Raw genomic sequence first — 14480 nt, 5'->3', positions numbered from 1 at the left:
ATTAATTGTTCAAACAATTTTAATTATTGGTAATAATATTCGGTTTGTATAATGGCAGAAATTTGCGGTTTTTTCGAAATTTTTTACTATTTGTCTACTTTTCACTTTAAGGGAGTTAATAATTAATTCAATATAGCAAAAATTATTATTTAAACAAATTATTATTGTTTATAAATATCTCCTTTATTAATGCTAGATAATTGCAGAGTCTTCTATAATTATTAACTTTTCACCCACTTTTTACTAAAGAAAGTAATTCATAATGCAATTTAGTAAAAATGGGTTTTTAACCATTTATTATTGTTTATAACTATCTTTTATTAGATAAGTGATACTCGATAACATAATATTAGAGTTGGAAATTTCAGAAAAAACTGCAATTTTTTGACATTAATCAAATCGAATATTATAAAAAATAATAATAAAACTCTTTATATTTTTGTTGAAATTAACTAAGCATTACATCACTGTAATTGAAAATTGGACAAAAAGTAAAACATTGTTAAATAAACCGCGATTTTCAAACTTTATTCTATGAAATCATAATTAGCGCCAAAAACTTGCTAAACCCATTTTTTCACTTATGGGGTTTTTTCGGGACCCAATAAAACAAACTTATGGGGTTGGTATTTGAAAAGATACATTACTTTAGAAATTTCATAGCTAATTGTGAAGAAAAATGTTGAGTTTCAACTCGATTCAGATAATATTGACGATTCTGAATAAAATTTACAAAAACGTTTTTTTCTTATGGTAAATACGTGTTAAACTTCATGGTGCTTATGCCACCTCTAAATATAATTTTTGTTTTAAATGGATTTGTTTTTGCGTCGATCATGTGGACCACCCTAATACTAGCTCAGAAAGGTGTTTTCATTCAAAACAAAAGCAATCCAAAAATACACTTACTCTTTAGGCGTCATAGTATTTGGCACAGAGTAAATGCATTAGGCTGAGGATTAGAATTAGAAGAGTACAGTCTGAAGCAAAAGTATCTGTTCGAAAAAACTTTGCTGAATTATTGTGCGGAAACCCTGAGGGAAAACCATTAAGTATATTTTTAAATATATTATGTTAAATAAAAGATATTTTTATAATTATTGAAACTACAGTTAAATTTGCATGGAATTTAAAGATAATTAAAAAAATAACTATCAGATTTTTAATAACTGAAATAATAACTATATTTTTTCAGGAACATAGAGTTCATAATTCTCTTTTATTTTGAACAATTTACACTTGAAATTGTTAAAGAATTAAGGCTTTAAATATGCCGTTGTATAATTTGAATATGAAATTATTCATTTTTTAATCATTCATCCTTCACTTCACAAAATGCTTTCAAAACAGAGGAAACGTGGTGTATTTTCACGAAAATAGAGAAATAATAGGGGAATAACTTCTTTGAAATAAAATTAACGTAGATGCAATATTGAATTCAATATATATATATATATAACGATTTTAAAATAATAATTTTAAAAAATACGATTTTTAAAAAAAGAGTTGAATTTAAAACTAAATAGTTTTAAACTTTCAAGTTTTAGCCAAATAGTTGAATTTTCAAGCAAGTGGCACATTTTCCAAATAAGAAAAATTACAATTCAAAGAAATAGTTGAATTTCCAATCCAACATGTCTATTTTACTAAGATCAGTTTAATTATCAACCTGAAAAGTTGGATTTTTTAACAAAAAAGATCATTTTCAACAAAGAAAGATTAGTTTTTAACAACAAGAAAATGACTTTTTCACCATCAAAGATGAATTTTCAATCCATAAGGACGAATGTTCTTTCCAAAAAAATGAATTTCCAATAAAACAGTTACATTTTTGGAAGAAAGATGACTTTTGAATAAAATAACTGAATTCCCAACTAAATCTTCAAATTTCCAAATTAAAGTTTTTGAACCTCAAACGAAAACTTATTAGTTCTATTAATTCAGTTCTCATTTAAGTGAAAAAATGATTTAAAAAGTGGGGAAGGAAGAAGTTTCTCGAAAATAGAGAAAAAATATAAATTCTTTTTTAAAAAGAGGGAAAAGAGTAATAGGGGAATTGAATACGGATTCACAAAATTAAAAGTAGTTTAATTTTTAACGCTCTTAATTTAAAATGTTCTAAGTACATATAAAGCTTTAATGACAAATTATTCAATTCTTAATATTCTAAAAATAAAATGGTACAATTCTGTATAGTTTTAAATTTAAATTTTTTAAATTTCATTCATTATAAAGAAGTAATTGGTAAATTTTGAAGTTTTTGTAGACAAAATTCTGAAGTGATTCCTGAAAGCATATCTGAAAACTGAGCTATCAATCGGCGCTTCGTTACGCGATACGCCGATTAATTGGAAACAGTGAAATTTGAATGCATCACCATGAGTCTGCTGGCGATAGAGAACGAGATTATCTAGCCGCACCATTATTTAAATTGCGCTTTTATTTCTGACATTGAACAGAACATCAACGCCTTTTTAAAGTTATGTAATGAAAACAGGACTTGACAAAATTGCGCAACGAGTAAATTACACTTTTAAAAAGTAGGAATATATATGTACTATTTATTGAAGTACTATAATAAATAATAGACATTTATTATGCTTTTCAAATTTCATAACATTGCAAATAAACCATTCATTTGATTACAAAAAAAATGCATGCTGGTTGAAGAAAAAACTGTTGATCTAATTTTTTTAAACTGCTAATCTAGAGGCGGAGTGGCCGAAGTACTTTATTTTCAATATTCCTGGAACTTTTCCCTGACTAAACTTTAATTTTCTCGTACCATGAATATTAAAAGACCAGCATTTTTATCTTGTAACATTTTTAAAATCGAATATTTTATAAACGATTTAAAATAATTTCAGGCATACATTTTCAAATTTTAAATTTATTTCAACCAGAAAAGATTATTTTTCTCCCATAAAGGATGAATTTTCAATCCAAAGGGACGAATTTTCAACAAAATAGTTTAATTTTCGTACCAAAAAAATAATTTTAACAAAATAGTTAAATGTTCAAACTAAAAAGTCGAATTTTTGAGAAAACGGTAAACTTTTAAACTCAAAAAGAAATAGTCTGTATCCATAAAGTTGCATTTATAACCAAATAGTTGAATTTACGACCAACAAAGATGAATTTTTAACCAAATGGTCTAATTTCTAATTAAAAAGTTATACTTCAACCAAGAGCAGTTGCATTTTCATCAAACAGATGAATTCTCAACGAAAAATATAGTAGCTCATATTTGAAAAAAGAAAACAAATTTTAAACAAAATAGTTAAATTTCAAACTGTTTCGACCAAATAATTAAATTTTCAACAAAATAGTTGATTTTTGAACCAAATAGTTCAATTTTGAATCTACAAAGATGAATCCTTAACAAAAAATCTAATAGTTGATATTTCAATGAAAAAAAAGATGAATGATGTTCGTACCAAAGTAGATTTTAATTTTAAACAAAAAACAGTTGAAATCATCCAAAAAAAGATAGATTTGCCAACCAAAACAGATTTTTCAGTCGAGATAAAAAAATTTCAACCGAATTGTTGAATTTTCAATCCGAAAAGAAGACTTCAACAAAACAGTTTAATTTCCATCAATAAATATGCGGATTCAGACAAAAAGTAAATTCACATCCAATAATTTAAGTTTCCAACCAAATAATTGAATTTTTATTCGAAAATGATGAATTTTGTACAAAACGGTTTATCTTTCGACCCACATATTTAATTAAAATTTTAGATCCAAAAAGACGAATTTTCAACATAATACTTAATCGTTCAACCAAATAATACAGTTGTTAACCAATGAGATGTATTTTCAGCTAAAGTGACAAATTCTTTATCAAAGAAGATTGTTTTTTACTAAACAGTAGCATTTTTATCCAAAAAAATATGAAATTTTTACTGAAACAGGTGAATTTGTAAACCATGAAGACGAATTTAAAAAAAAAGTTGAATATTCAAGCAAGAAAAATTTCAGTTGAATTTTTAAGACCAAAATATGAATTTTCAACAAAAGTTAATTTTCTACTAAAATAGTTGAGTTTTCAGGCCAAAGGCGAGTTTTTAACAAAACAGTCGAATTTTAAACCAAAAATGATGAGTTTCGGACAAAATTGTTGAATTTTCAACTACATAATAAAACTTTCAACTAAAAATATAATCTTCAGTAGGAAGCAAATACTAAAATTCATTCAATTCAATCTTGTAACATTTCTCATAGAAAATCTTGTGTAAATAGATTAAATAATTTCAAATTAAAATTTTTAAAATTATCTGATCGACGGCCCCCGGTTACAAGAATAAAAATCCTTACCGCCATATAGTGTTAAAATTTTGTATTTTCTGTAAAATCTTAAGTAAATATAAAAATGGGGAACTGCAGTTGATAAGACAATCAAACACGGTGTTTGCATCCCTAGGGTTGAAACATTTTGTCTTCGAATTTCGGTACGTGTAGAACGGGCTGAAACACTGTGTTCACATCCCTAGGGTTGAAACATTTTTTTCAGCTCTAGAGTAGACACGTAGGTAGGTAGGTTTTACAGATACCTCAACTCAAATTTTCAATAGATTTGCTATGAAAAATAATATGCATTTCTAGGAATGTAACACAACTATCGCAACTCGTGTGAAGGCAGCCCTCGCTTCGCTCGGGCAGCAAAATTCACGCTCTTTGCAATCGCTGTGTTTCATCCCTTGTAATGCAACATACTGTTTCATAGCAAATCTATTGAAAATTCGAGTTGAGGTACCTGTAGACCCTTCCTACCTACATTTCTACTCTAGAGCTGAAAAAAATGTTTCAACCCTAGGGATGTAAAGACAGTGTTTCAGCCCGCTCTACACGTACCGAAACTCGAAGACAAAATGTTTCAACCCTAGGGATGCAAACACCGTGTTCCAACCCGCTCTACAGGTATCGAAACTCGAAGTTTCAATAGATGCGCTATGAAAAAGATATTCCCGCCCCATGCATATTTCATTACATGGTGGTACCGCTAGGCGTTAACGGATTGTTATGAGAACTCTTTTCAGTTTCAATAATTGGAATATATTACGAGGGGAAGGATCAACAGTAAAACAAAAAATGGGTGTGAGATTATGTTATGCAATGAATAATGGATAATAATCTCCTCTATAACTCATAACAAAACATAAAGCCATGCAACAATAATAGACGGTGTTGGAAGATTAAATATTATATAATTTCTTAACGTATTTTAAATGAAAGGTTCCTTGAAATGATTAGCATTTTCCACAAATTTAAATACATAATAATTTTGATAAGGCGTTACTTTTACTTTGAAAATAAATGTGTTGATTGATATGTATTTATAGATGCGGAGCTTATGAAATCCTTATTTCAATTGAATTTTTTTTCTTCTTAAACAGACCGTAGGATGTAGAAATAATGTCAAGCATACTTTTAAACTATATGGCAAGATTCAGTAATAGAGAGTACGTGTTGCTTCGTATCCAGTACACTGATAATTATCTGAAAAACTAAGAAAGAGTGGGAAAAAATCAAATACAGTGGTTCCAATGACAACTCATTTTAAAAATTACTTAAGGAAGTATACGCATAATAGGGTGCGTCGAAGAAGCTAATCATGATTAGGTTAATTTGTAATAGTACCGAAAAGTTTCTTTTTCGCATTATGACCAAAGTAAAAAATAAATAAAAGAATTTCTCATCATTGGGCCAGATTATTGAAAATTTTCAAATTCTTAATTTTTTCAATTTTTTGGACATGGAAAAATTCATTAACCAAATTTTTGTTTAGGTAAAGTTTATGGAAGTGAATATCCTTAGATAGAAAAAAAGTGATGAAAAATGCAATTTTGTTAATTTGTACCTAAAGTTGCCCAAAATTTTTTTTTCAATTTTATACGGACAAGGTTTATGGACGTGATTCTTAAATAGACAAATTTAGAGCTAATTTCTTCCAAATTTATTTATATTTTTTATACCCAAAAAATTTTAGCTGAAAATTCAACTTTTTAGTTTAAAATTCAAATATTTCGTTGAAGATAAACTTTTTGGTAGATCAATTAAATGTTTTTTAGAAAATTTATTGTCTTTTTTTGTCTTGAAAATTCAACAATTTGGTAGAAAGTTCAACTGTTTCGTAGAAAATTCGTTTTTTTTTATTCGAAAATTAATTTTGTTAGATTAATATGAGACTAATAACTATTAAAAGTTACACTATTTGTTTAAAATGTTCTGTATTTATTTAAGAATTCGTTTTGTCTAGTAGAAAATTAATCTTTTTGGTTGATAATTCAATTATTTGATTGAAAATTTAACTGATTTATAGAAATCTCTTCATTTGTCTTGAAAATTTTGAATGAAATTTGTTTTCTTTTTTGTCTAAAAAATCTTTCTTGATTAAAATTTCAACTCTTGTTAAAAATTCGTCTATTTTATTTAAAAATTAATTTCTTATTGTAGAAATTTCATCTTTTTTGGTTGAGGATTAAACTATTTTGTTAAAAATTCTTCTTTTGTTCAGTTCAACAATCACGTGGCTCAAAGTTTTAGAAAAAAACTTAATGAATTATGCATGGCAAATAAAGTTTAAGAATAGTTAACATTTTTAATTAATAAACAATTTCATTATATTGTATTATCTAAAATAAAGTCTCCTTAAAATCATTGCAAGGTATGCTCTTAATTACAAAGTTTCCCTTACAATACTGAAAAAAGTTACTTTCGCAAAGCCTCCCTCAGCTATAAATCACGTGAAGCATGAAAAATACAACTTCCGTCTAAACGGTATTTGTGCATGTCCCAGGGGGCAGCGTACATCCATCGGTACAAGAATGTATCAAAAGAAGCAATTTTCTCATTCGCTATATCTTCTATTATATTTTATAAGCATTGACTTGTTACTTTACGCAGTACTTTACAAACTCCATTTGCATTTATAATTTTATAATAGCTTATAAACACATGTTTGTGTATTTTTTTGCGATACTACAATATGAAAATTTCACACATTTACATATTTACACGATACCATATGTGCCATTCAAACTAGCCATTAAAAATATTTATTTGTGAGAAATTTCCGACTTGATTGTGTACTTAATAACAGAATATTAAAATACAAGTGCAACAAGTCTAACCTTAGGGTAGCTGTTTTAATCGATGAAAGGCATCCCGGTCTTTTCCCGGTTCACAAAAATTGGTCACAGTTATTGAAATTCATTAATTCGAATTTTTCGAAGATTAATTCAAACTTCTATGGAAGTTAAAACCTCCAGTTAAAACTACCAGCAATTTACACGCATGAAATGGAAGCTGTTTAAGAACAATTTTCAAGTAAATTTTTTAAAATTAAATGCCATTAAACTGCAAACATTTTAATTTCTTTAAATTGGAGAAATAAAAGGTTTTGTGATTAAGAAGTTAAGTTCCACGTTATCATTTGCAATGCTTTGAATTAAAGAACCAATCAATAAATTTGTAAATGTTCTAACTAATTTCAAGCCATTTTAAGTTAGAAAGTTAAAAAACAATCAATAAAATAACAATTATGTCCATCGCATAAAATATTTTAAATTTACTTATTATTTTTTTATTTACCAGTTTCTTAGTTGTATAGATTCGGGAATTTGATAGTTTATAAATTTAGAATTTTAGTTGATGATTCGTTTTCTTTATCTTTTTTAAAAATAAAATTGTTTAGCTGTTTATGTTGTTTAAATTGATGACTCAACTAGTATTTTGTTGAAAATTCGTCGTTTTGGTAGAATTCAACTGTTTTAAAATTAAAATTAAATTTTTTTTGTTGAACATTGAACTACTCATTTGAAAGTTGAACAACTCTGTTAAAAATTCATTATTTTGGATTGCATTGAACTATTCCATTTTCGATGATAACTGATCTTTTTTAGTTGAGAATTAAACTATTCGATTGGAAATTTACCAATATTTTTGCAAATTAATTTTCTTCTGGCATGGAAATTCATTTTTAAACTGAAAATTTAACTATTCCACTTTCGGTTGAAAATTGATCTTTTTTAGTTGAAAATTCAACCATTTTTTGAAAATATTTATATATTTGGTTCAAAATTCTTCGTATTATATATAAATGAAATTATTTATGTTGAAAATGTAACTGGTTGAAAATGAATCTATTTTGTTAGAGTATTTTTGGTAGAATCCAACTGTTTTTTATTTCAAATTGAAATATTTCTTAGTCGAAATGAAAAAAATTCAATTTTTAACATTAAAATTTGTAAGTTGTTTAATTTGGAACAGATTCAGAACCATCTTGTAAAATCAATTATTGTTTAATTCTGAATAGGGAACTACCGTTCAACTAAAAAAACCATTAATTAATGTATATTTACAGTTAATCAACTAAAAACGTTAATTATCAGCAATTTTCAATTTCAAAAGCTTTTATTTTTGTATTGTTTAAGTCTTCTTCTTAGTTAAAAAATTAACTTAACGAAAAAGAGCTAAACTCAATTTTATTTTAAATTGCATTATATCGTGTGATATGATATTTTTAATGTTTCAAGTGATTAAATAGATTTTTCTTCTAAAAATTTGTAAAATTCCAGGTCAAAAAATACCCATTCATTTCTCTGTTTGCCAAATTCCCAGGTCCAGCGGCCACCTTCACAGTTTTTTAATATTCTGATATTTGTTGTGAAAATGTCAAAAATTCATTAAGAAATCTGATCAGTGTTTTAGAATTTTGAAGATATGGAAAATCTGTGTAAACCCCATGGAGAAGTGGCAATAATATATCTTCCAATTATCAATTATTTCAATTAATGCAATTTTTTATTTTTTTGTTTTAGTTCAAAGGGCCAAAGGATTGCTCACCAAAGGAAAAAACAGTGAGTAAAGATTTTTAAAAATATATATATTTTTTGACACATTGATAACAAATTTTTATCTGAATTTAAGCAAACGTAACCTAAATTTTAGAGGTTTGCACTGATTTGTTCGAAATTTCCATAAAATTTTCTACACGCTTACAACACTTGAATTGTTCTCATATTTCAATAAATTGAACTCCGAGGATTCTACTTGACTTATGGCTTCATATTTCTCTACTAAAATTAAGATGTCATTATCTGAATTTCAGAACTGAGCCTTAAATTTAGACAAATTTTAGTGGATTTAATGCCAGTAAATTTAAGGTGTATAAAAGTTAATTTTTTTTGAGTTTGAATAGTTTAAAGGCTTCTATTATTTTAAAGTTCAAGGATTTACGAATATTAACAAAAAAGTACAAATTTGTACTATTCAAATATTTAGCGCGAGATAAGTAAAAATAGAATCTTAACAAGTATATGACTATAGACTATTCATTTTGCGTGTGGTAAATTAAATTAGTGAACAGAAAGTGGAGTTAAGGCACGAAGTTATTATCTTAGGTAATGTCTTGCAGCGAGCCTTGCAGTGACATTGGCTGACACAGCAGATCAGATTTCAAAATAATACTTGACCGAGTAACATAATTTAGAGAAAATAATGTAATTAGTAGGTCAACTTAATGATGGATGCATATTTTACCTTAATTTGTGCTTAACGAGGATTTTATTGGTGTTAGCATGAAATTACAGAAAGGAAAATACAGTAAATTTTGTTAGTAGTGGTATCTCTTTACAAGGTAAAGGAATAAAAATTAAATTTCATTAATGATGAAACTGGAAAAGGATTGATCTTTTAGAAAAATTGAAATTAAAAGCAGGACAGTTTTTAAAGATGTATTTTTTAAGATTTATTAACAAATATTTAGAGGTTACCAAAGTTGTTTTATTTAGGTTATGTAACTTTTATGAGTTAATCATTTTTATTTTTTACAGTTTTTAATTTTTTGTAATTTTGATCAAAACTAAAGATGTTACTTATTCACAAAGATTTGAAATTTCTTCTAAATTTTTTGTGTGAAAAGAAAAAATGTTAGAGATTTTTAACACCCATAAAGCATCCATTTTTATGATAAATTTCAATTTTGGGTGTGAAATTGAACCCTACATTTCTTTAAATCTGAAACACATGGGAAATATTTATCTCATAATTCATCATTGATAATATGTTTCTACCCATACCCCACTTCAGCTTCTTATTTTTAGTACATTATCCATTTTTTCAAATAAATAAAATCGCCCAAATGTAGAAAATAGTAAGGTATTAAATTTAAAAGCTTAATTTTTGTTAGAAAAAACAATGCATGTAAATATATTAAAATACCTCAAAAATAATTGAACCAATTTATTAAGTGCATTGGAAAATGATTACGATACCGATTACCGACGACTCTTGTAGGTATTTAAATTTATTTATATGCATTGTTTAATGCCAAGAATTGATTCGAGCGATTGCATTGATTCAAAAACTATTTTTATTTGAAATATGTGTAACGTATACAAATTATTAATTTATTGTAGCTTCTGGCACATGAAATTATTTTTAATTATGTGAGAAGTATATCCCGCCAGAGTTTCATATTTCAAAACCAATTTTAGGACTAAATTTAACCCATAAAACTGAAATCAACTATAAAATTGATGCTGTATAGATATTAAACAACCTTTGATAGTTTGAGTCAAACACCAGACATTTTAAAGAACATTGTCATCTTTGCCAAGAAGTAATACCTTTAATTTGGACTAAAAATTTAAAATTTAAGAAATTAAATTCAAATTAAATTTAAATTCCTTTTTACTTCCAATATTAAAATTTTACTACGATATTCTTGGAAATTAAAAAAAAGAAGAATACGGTTATCAAATTTGCACAATATATACTCGTAAATTCCGCTATTCAAATTTAAAAAAAAAAGAAAAAATGCAACCTCCAAATATTTTTTCTCTCCTTTTTTTATTTTAATTTCCTTTTGAACACAATAACAAAATTTTACAAAAATGTGCCAGCGATTCAGTGTTTCAGTTTCGTCCCAATTTCACCGTTGGATTCTTGTTTTTCTTTAATTTCCAAGAATTTCGTAAAAGTATTCAAGACTATAAAAAAGTACAAATTATTAACTCACAAAAGTCACATTTGGACCATAAAAACCACTTCAGCGATCTCTAAATATGTTTGTTTAAATCTGAAAAAATACAGAATAACTTTCTCACCACAAGAAAGTGCCGCTTCAAAATTTTAGAATAATCAAAAACCGGGATTTTTTGTACCCAAGTACATACTTTTTTTCAAATAAGTATTTTTTTATGTGAGCGTTAGGGAAGTATGTAAGTATGAAAAAATATAGGAAATATCTTAAAAGTAGGGACAAAGGGATACATTTTAGAAAACGGGGGAAAATGGGGGATGAGTAATGATTGGGCGTTTCATGAAAAAAATATTCACCCAGAAACAAAGAACCGATTGCAAAATTTAAATAAGCAATCTTAATTGGCCATTTTTGATCGCAATGGTTTCACTACAATTTCAAATTTAACGTTTTATTTACTTTTTGACCATCTATTTCCAATCCTATTCTATTTAAAAATGGAAATGCATAACAGAATCTGAAAATATGGTAAACAATTAGTTTCAGTCACTCACTGATTTACAATTTTTTAATTTTATGTGAAATATGGGAGCACAAGTTGAGCAATTACAGCCTTTTCAATTGGAGTTAGCAAATGAGAATCATTTAAATGTTGTGGTCTGATTAAAACGCGACATTTCGATTCAGAAGAAGATCATCCAATCCACTTTCTTAGAAGAAACCGATTCACTAAAGCAATCTTTTCCTTTTTCCTGGACAATTCAAAGTTTTTCCCTCGGTAGTTGATCGTTCCTATTTCTATTTCAGCCTTTCTATCCCTTTCTATTGTGTTCATAGTAGAGACAATTGATAGGATCAATGATGTTTTATCAGATGAAGCTGCAGATTGTCACTTATGACACACCGTGCTATAAATAATGATTATTTAAATCTGCAATTGTCTTAATCTGATTCATCTTTATGATTCTTAATAATCGTGACCTTGCAATTGACCGATTACTCCCACGCTGCGCTATAATATGAATTGTTGAACTGTGATCGCAGAAAGCAACGATTGCTTCGTGACCATATCGCTTGGCAAAGAAAAGTATCAAACCTCGGTGAAAGAAAAGGCTAGCGAGAATGTCGAATGGCATGAAGAATGTGAATTGGCAATACCACAACAAGGAAATACCGCCGAGATTACCCTCACGGCGCTTCACCGCAATTTCCTGGGGGTCGATGAGTTCCTGGGCATGATTAGCATACCACTTTCCACCTTCGATGTTTATGAGAGACCCAAAAACAAATGGTACATGAAGATTTTGACTCTTCATTTAATTCTACCTTTTTACCTAGACATACATGTTCAAATAAAAATATTAATTTTGCCGAAAGGTTTACAACTCGTCAAGACAGGGGTACATTTTTAAGGAATTTTCCTGAAACATCTAAAGTCAATTGAATTTTCCGAAAATTTTCTGAAGTCTTTTGAAATCTTCAGAAGACACTGAAGGCTCTTAAAATAACTGGAGTCACTTAAAACTTATTCAATTCATTTGAAAGCCATAAGAATTCACTGGAATTACTGGACTTCTCTTTGTATCTTATGAAGCCAATGCAATCTTCAGAAATAATTGAAACATCCTGAATTATCTTGAAGTTAGAAGTATGTGTACACCCTGTCAGTCGAGTTGGCAACCCCTCAAAATAAATAAATAAATTCTTGATTTTTTCAACTATTCCGTAAGGGGCCGTTAAAAAATTACGTAACGCTTTCATCACTTAATTTGCCCCCGCCCCTCTCCATCCACTTACAGATTTTTCTATAGTATTTCTATATATAGTATTTGTATGTATATATATATAACTTTAACACTAGCGTAACACTTAACGTACCCCCCCCCCCCTTAAGGCGTTACTTATTTTCTAACAATCTCTAATTGAAGAAATCCAGCCGTATAAAAACATTATTTGCATGTTCAACAGGTATACTCTGAATAGCAAACCGGGTAAGGAGAACACTAAGGAAAGAGGTGAACTCGAGGTAAAAATTGGCTTCATCGTGAAAGCAGGAAGTCTTACAGACTTGACGAGGAAAGAGCGTCACAAAAGCTCCCTGGGACAATTATCGACGGCCGCACAGTCCATAGGAGGAAGTTTACTCAGTATAGGAAGTCTAGAGAAACGAAAGGGCTTGAAAAAATTGGCAAAATCGATAGGCAATAAAGTTAAGGGCAAAAGCAAAAACAAACTTGATCAGGACAACTTGGATGAAAGAGACGAACATCACTTCCGACCCACCAGACAAGAACCTGGTGAAGCTGATCCAGGAGTCATCAGTGAAGACGAGGATGAATTCGCAGTAAGAATAAAATTAACTAACTTTTAGCCTCCGTGGCTCAGCCAGTTAGGCGCTCAGACTTCATGTTAGAATTCCGGGGTTCGATCCCTGACCTGGATCTTTGGATATTTTTTTTATTTCCTTTTAACGAAGTTCTGGTGATTTGGATCCCACCTCAAGCACTTGACTGCAACTTAGACCGTGGATGGTGGGTTAAAAAACCAGGGTTTACAAATATGTCAAATCGTATCAAATCACTTGATTGGATACAAAAATACGCCCGTGGCTAATGATATATATTGGGACAACCCCGTGAAGATTATTCAAAAATTCAACTAAACATGCCTTCAACATTTTGAGCTGCAACCATTCTAAGCATGAAAGGAAATTGAGCAGCCTCATTTTTATAATTTTTGAATTCATTGATTCATTTTATTCATTGTATTTTATTCTTTTCATTGTATTTAATATTCATTTATATAAATTTATTGTCTAGAAATTATAAGAAAGAATATTTATTTTTTTTTGTCGAGTCAATTCTTTTTGGTTAAATATTTTATTATTTGGTTGAAAATTAAATTATTTTCATGAAAATGAAACTGTTTTGTTGAGAAGTCATCCTTTTTGTTAAAAGCCAACTGTTTTACAGAAAATTAATCTATTTTTGTTGAGGACTCAACTATTTTCTTAAAAATTCATCTTTTTTGGTGGAAAATTTAACTACTCTATTTTTAGTTCAATTTTTTTTTATTGAAAATTCAACTACTTAGTTGAATATCTAATGATTTTAGTTGAAAATTGATCTCTTTGGATACAAATTTAACTATTTTTTTGAAAGTACATTCTTTTTTATTGTTGAACTCGATTGTTATTGATAACAATAAATAAATGAATCAATGTTTTTGGTTGCAGTTTCATCTCTTAGGTTGAAAATGTAACTTTTTTCTAAATTCGTTTTTTTAAATTAAAAATTATCTTTTTAACTAAAAACTTGGCTATTCAAGTTTTGATAGAGAATTGATATTTTTATTTGAAAACTCGTCGTTTTTGTTTTTAAAATTAATCTTTTGTTGTCAAAAGTTCATCATTTTCAGTTTAAAGTGCCCACATTAATTTTATTTAAAAGAATTTTTTCTCATATTTTCGTAAAAAGTCTCCTTGTTTTTA

General features: G+C 28.1%; 1 protein-coding gene across 1 annotated transcript in view; it reads left to right on the top strand.

The window, feature by feature from the left end:
* Positions 1 to 14480, top strand: part of LOC117171239 (rab11 family-interacting protein 2-like) — a 29627-nt gene that overhangs the window by 4009 nt on the left and 11138 nt on the right. The window contains exons 2-4 of the mRNA XM_033358349.1: positions 8826 to 8864; positions 12035 to 12281; positions 12959 to 13334. Coding sequence (XP_033214240.1) covers positions 8826 to 8864; positions 12035 to 12281; positions 12959 to 13334 — 662 coding nt within the window. The remainder of the gene's footprint in view (positions 1 to 8825; positions 8865 to 12034; positions 12282 to 12958; positions 13335 to 14480) is intronic.

The sequence above is a fragment of the Belonocnema kinseyi genome, chromosome 4 (genome assembly GCF_010883055.1).
Source record: "Belonocnema kinseyi isolate 2016_QV_RU_SX_M_011 chromosome 4, B_treatae_v1, whole genome shotgun sequence".
Taxonomy (NCBI): domain Eukaryota; kingdom Metazoa; phylum Arthropoda; class Insecta; order Hymenoptera; family Cynipidae; genus Belonocnema; species Belonocnema kinseyi.
The sequence above is the reverse complement of the archived record's forward strand: the minus strand, read 5'-3'. Positions and strand labels throughout refer to the sequence as shown.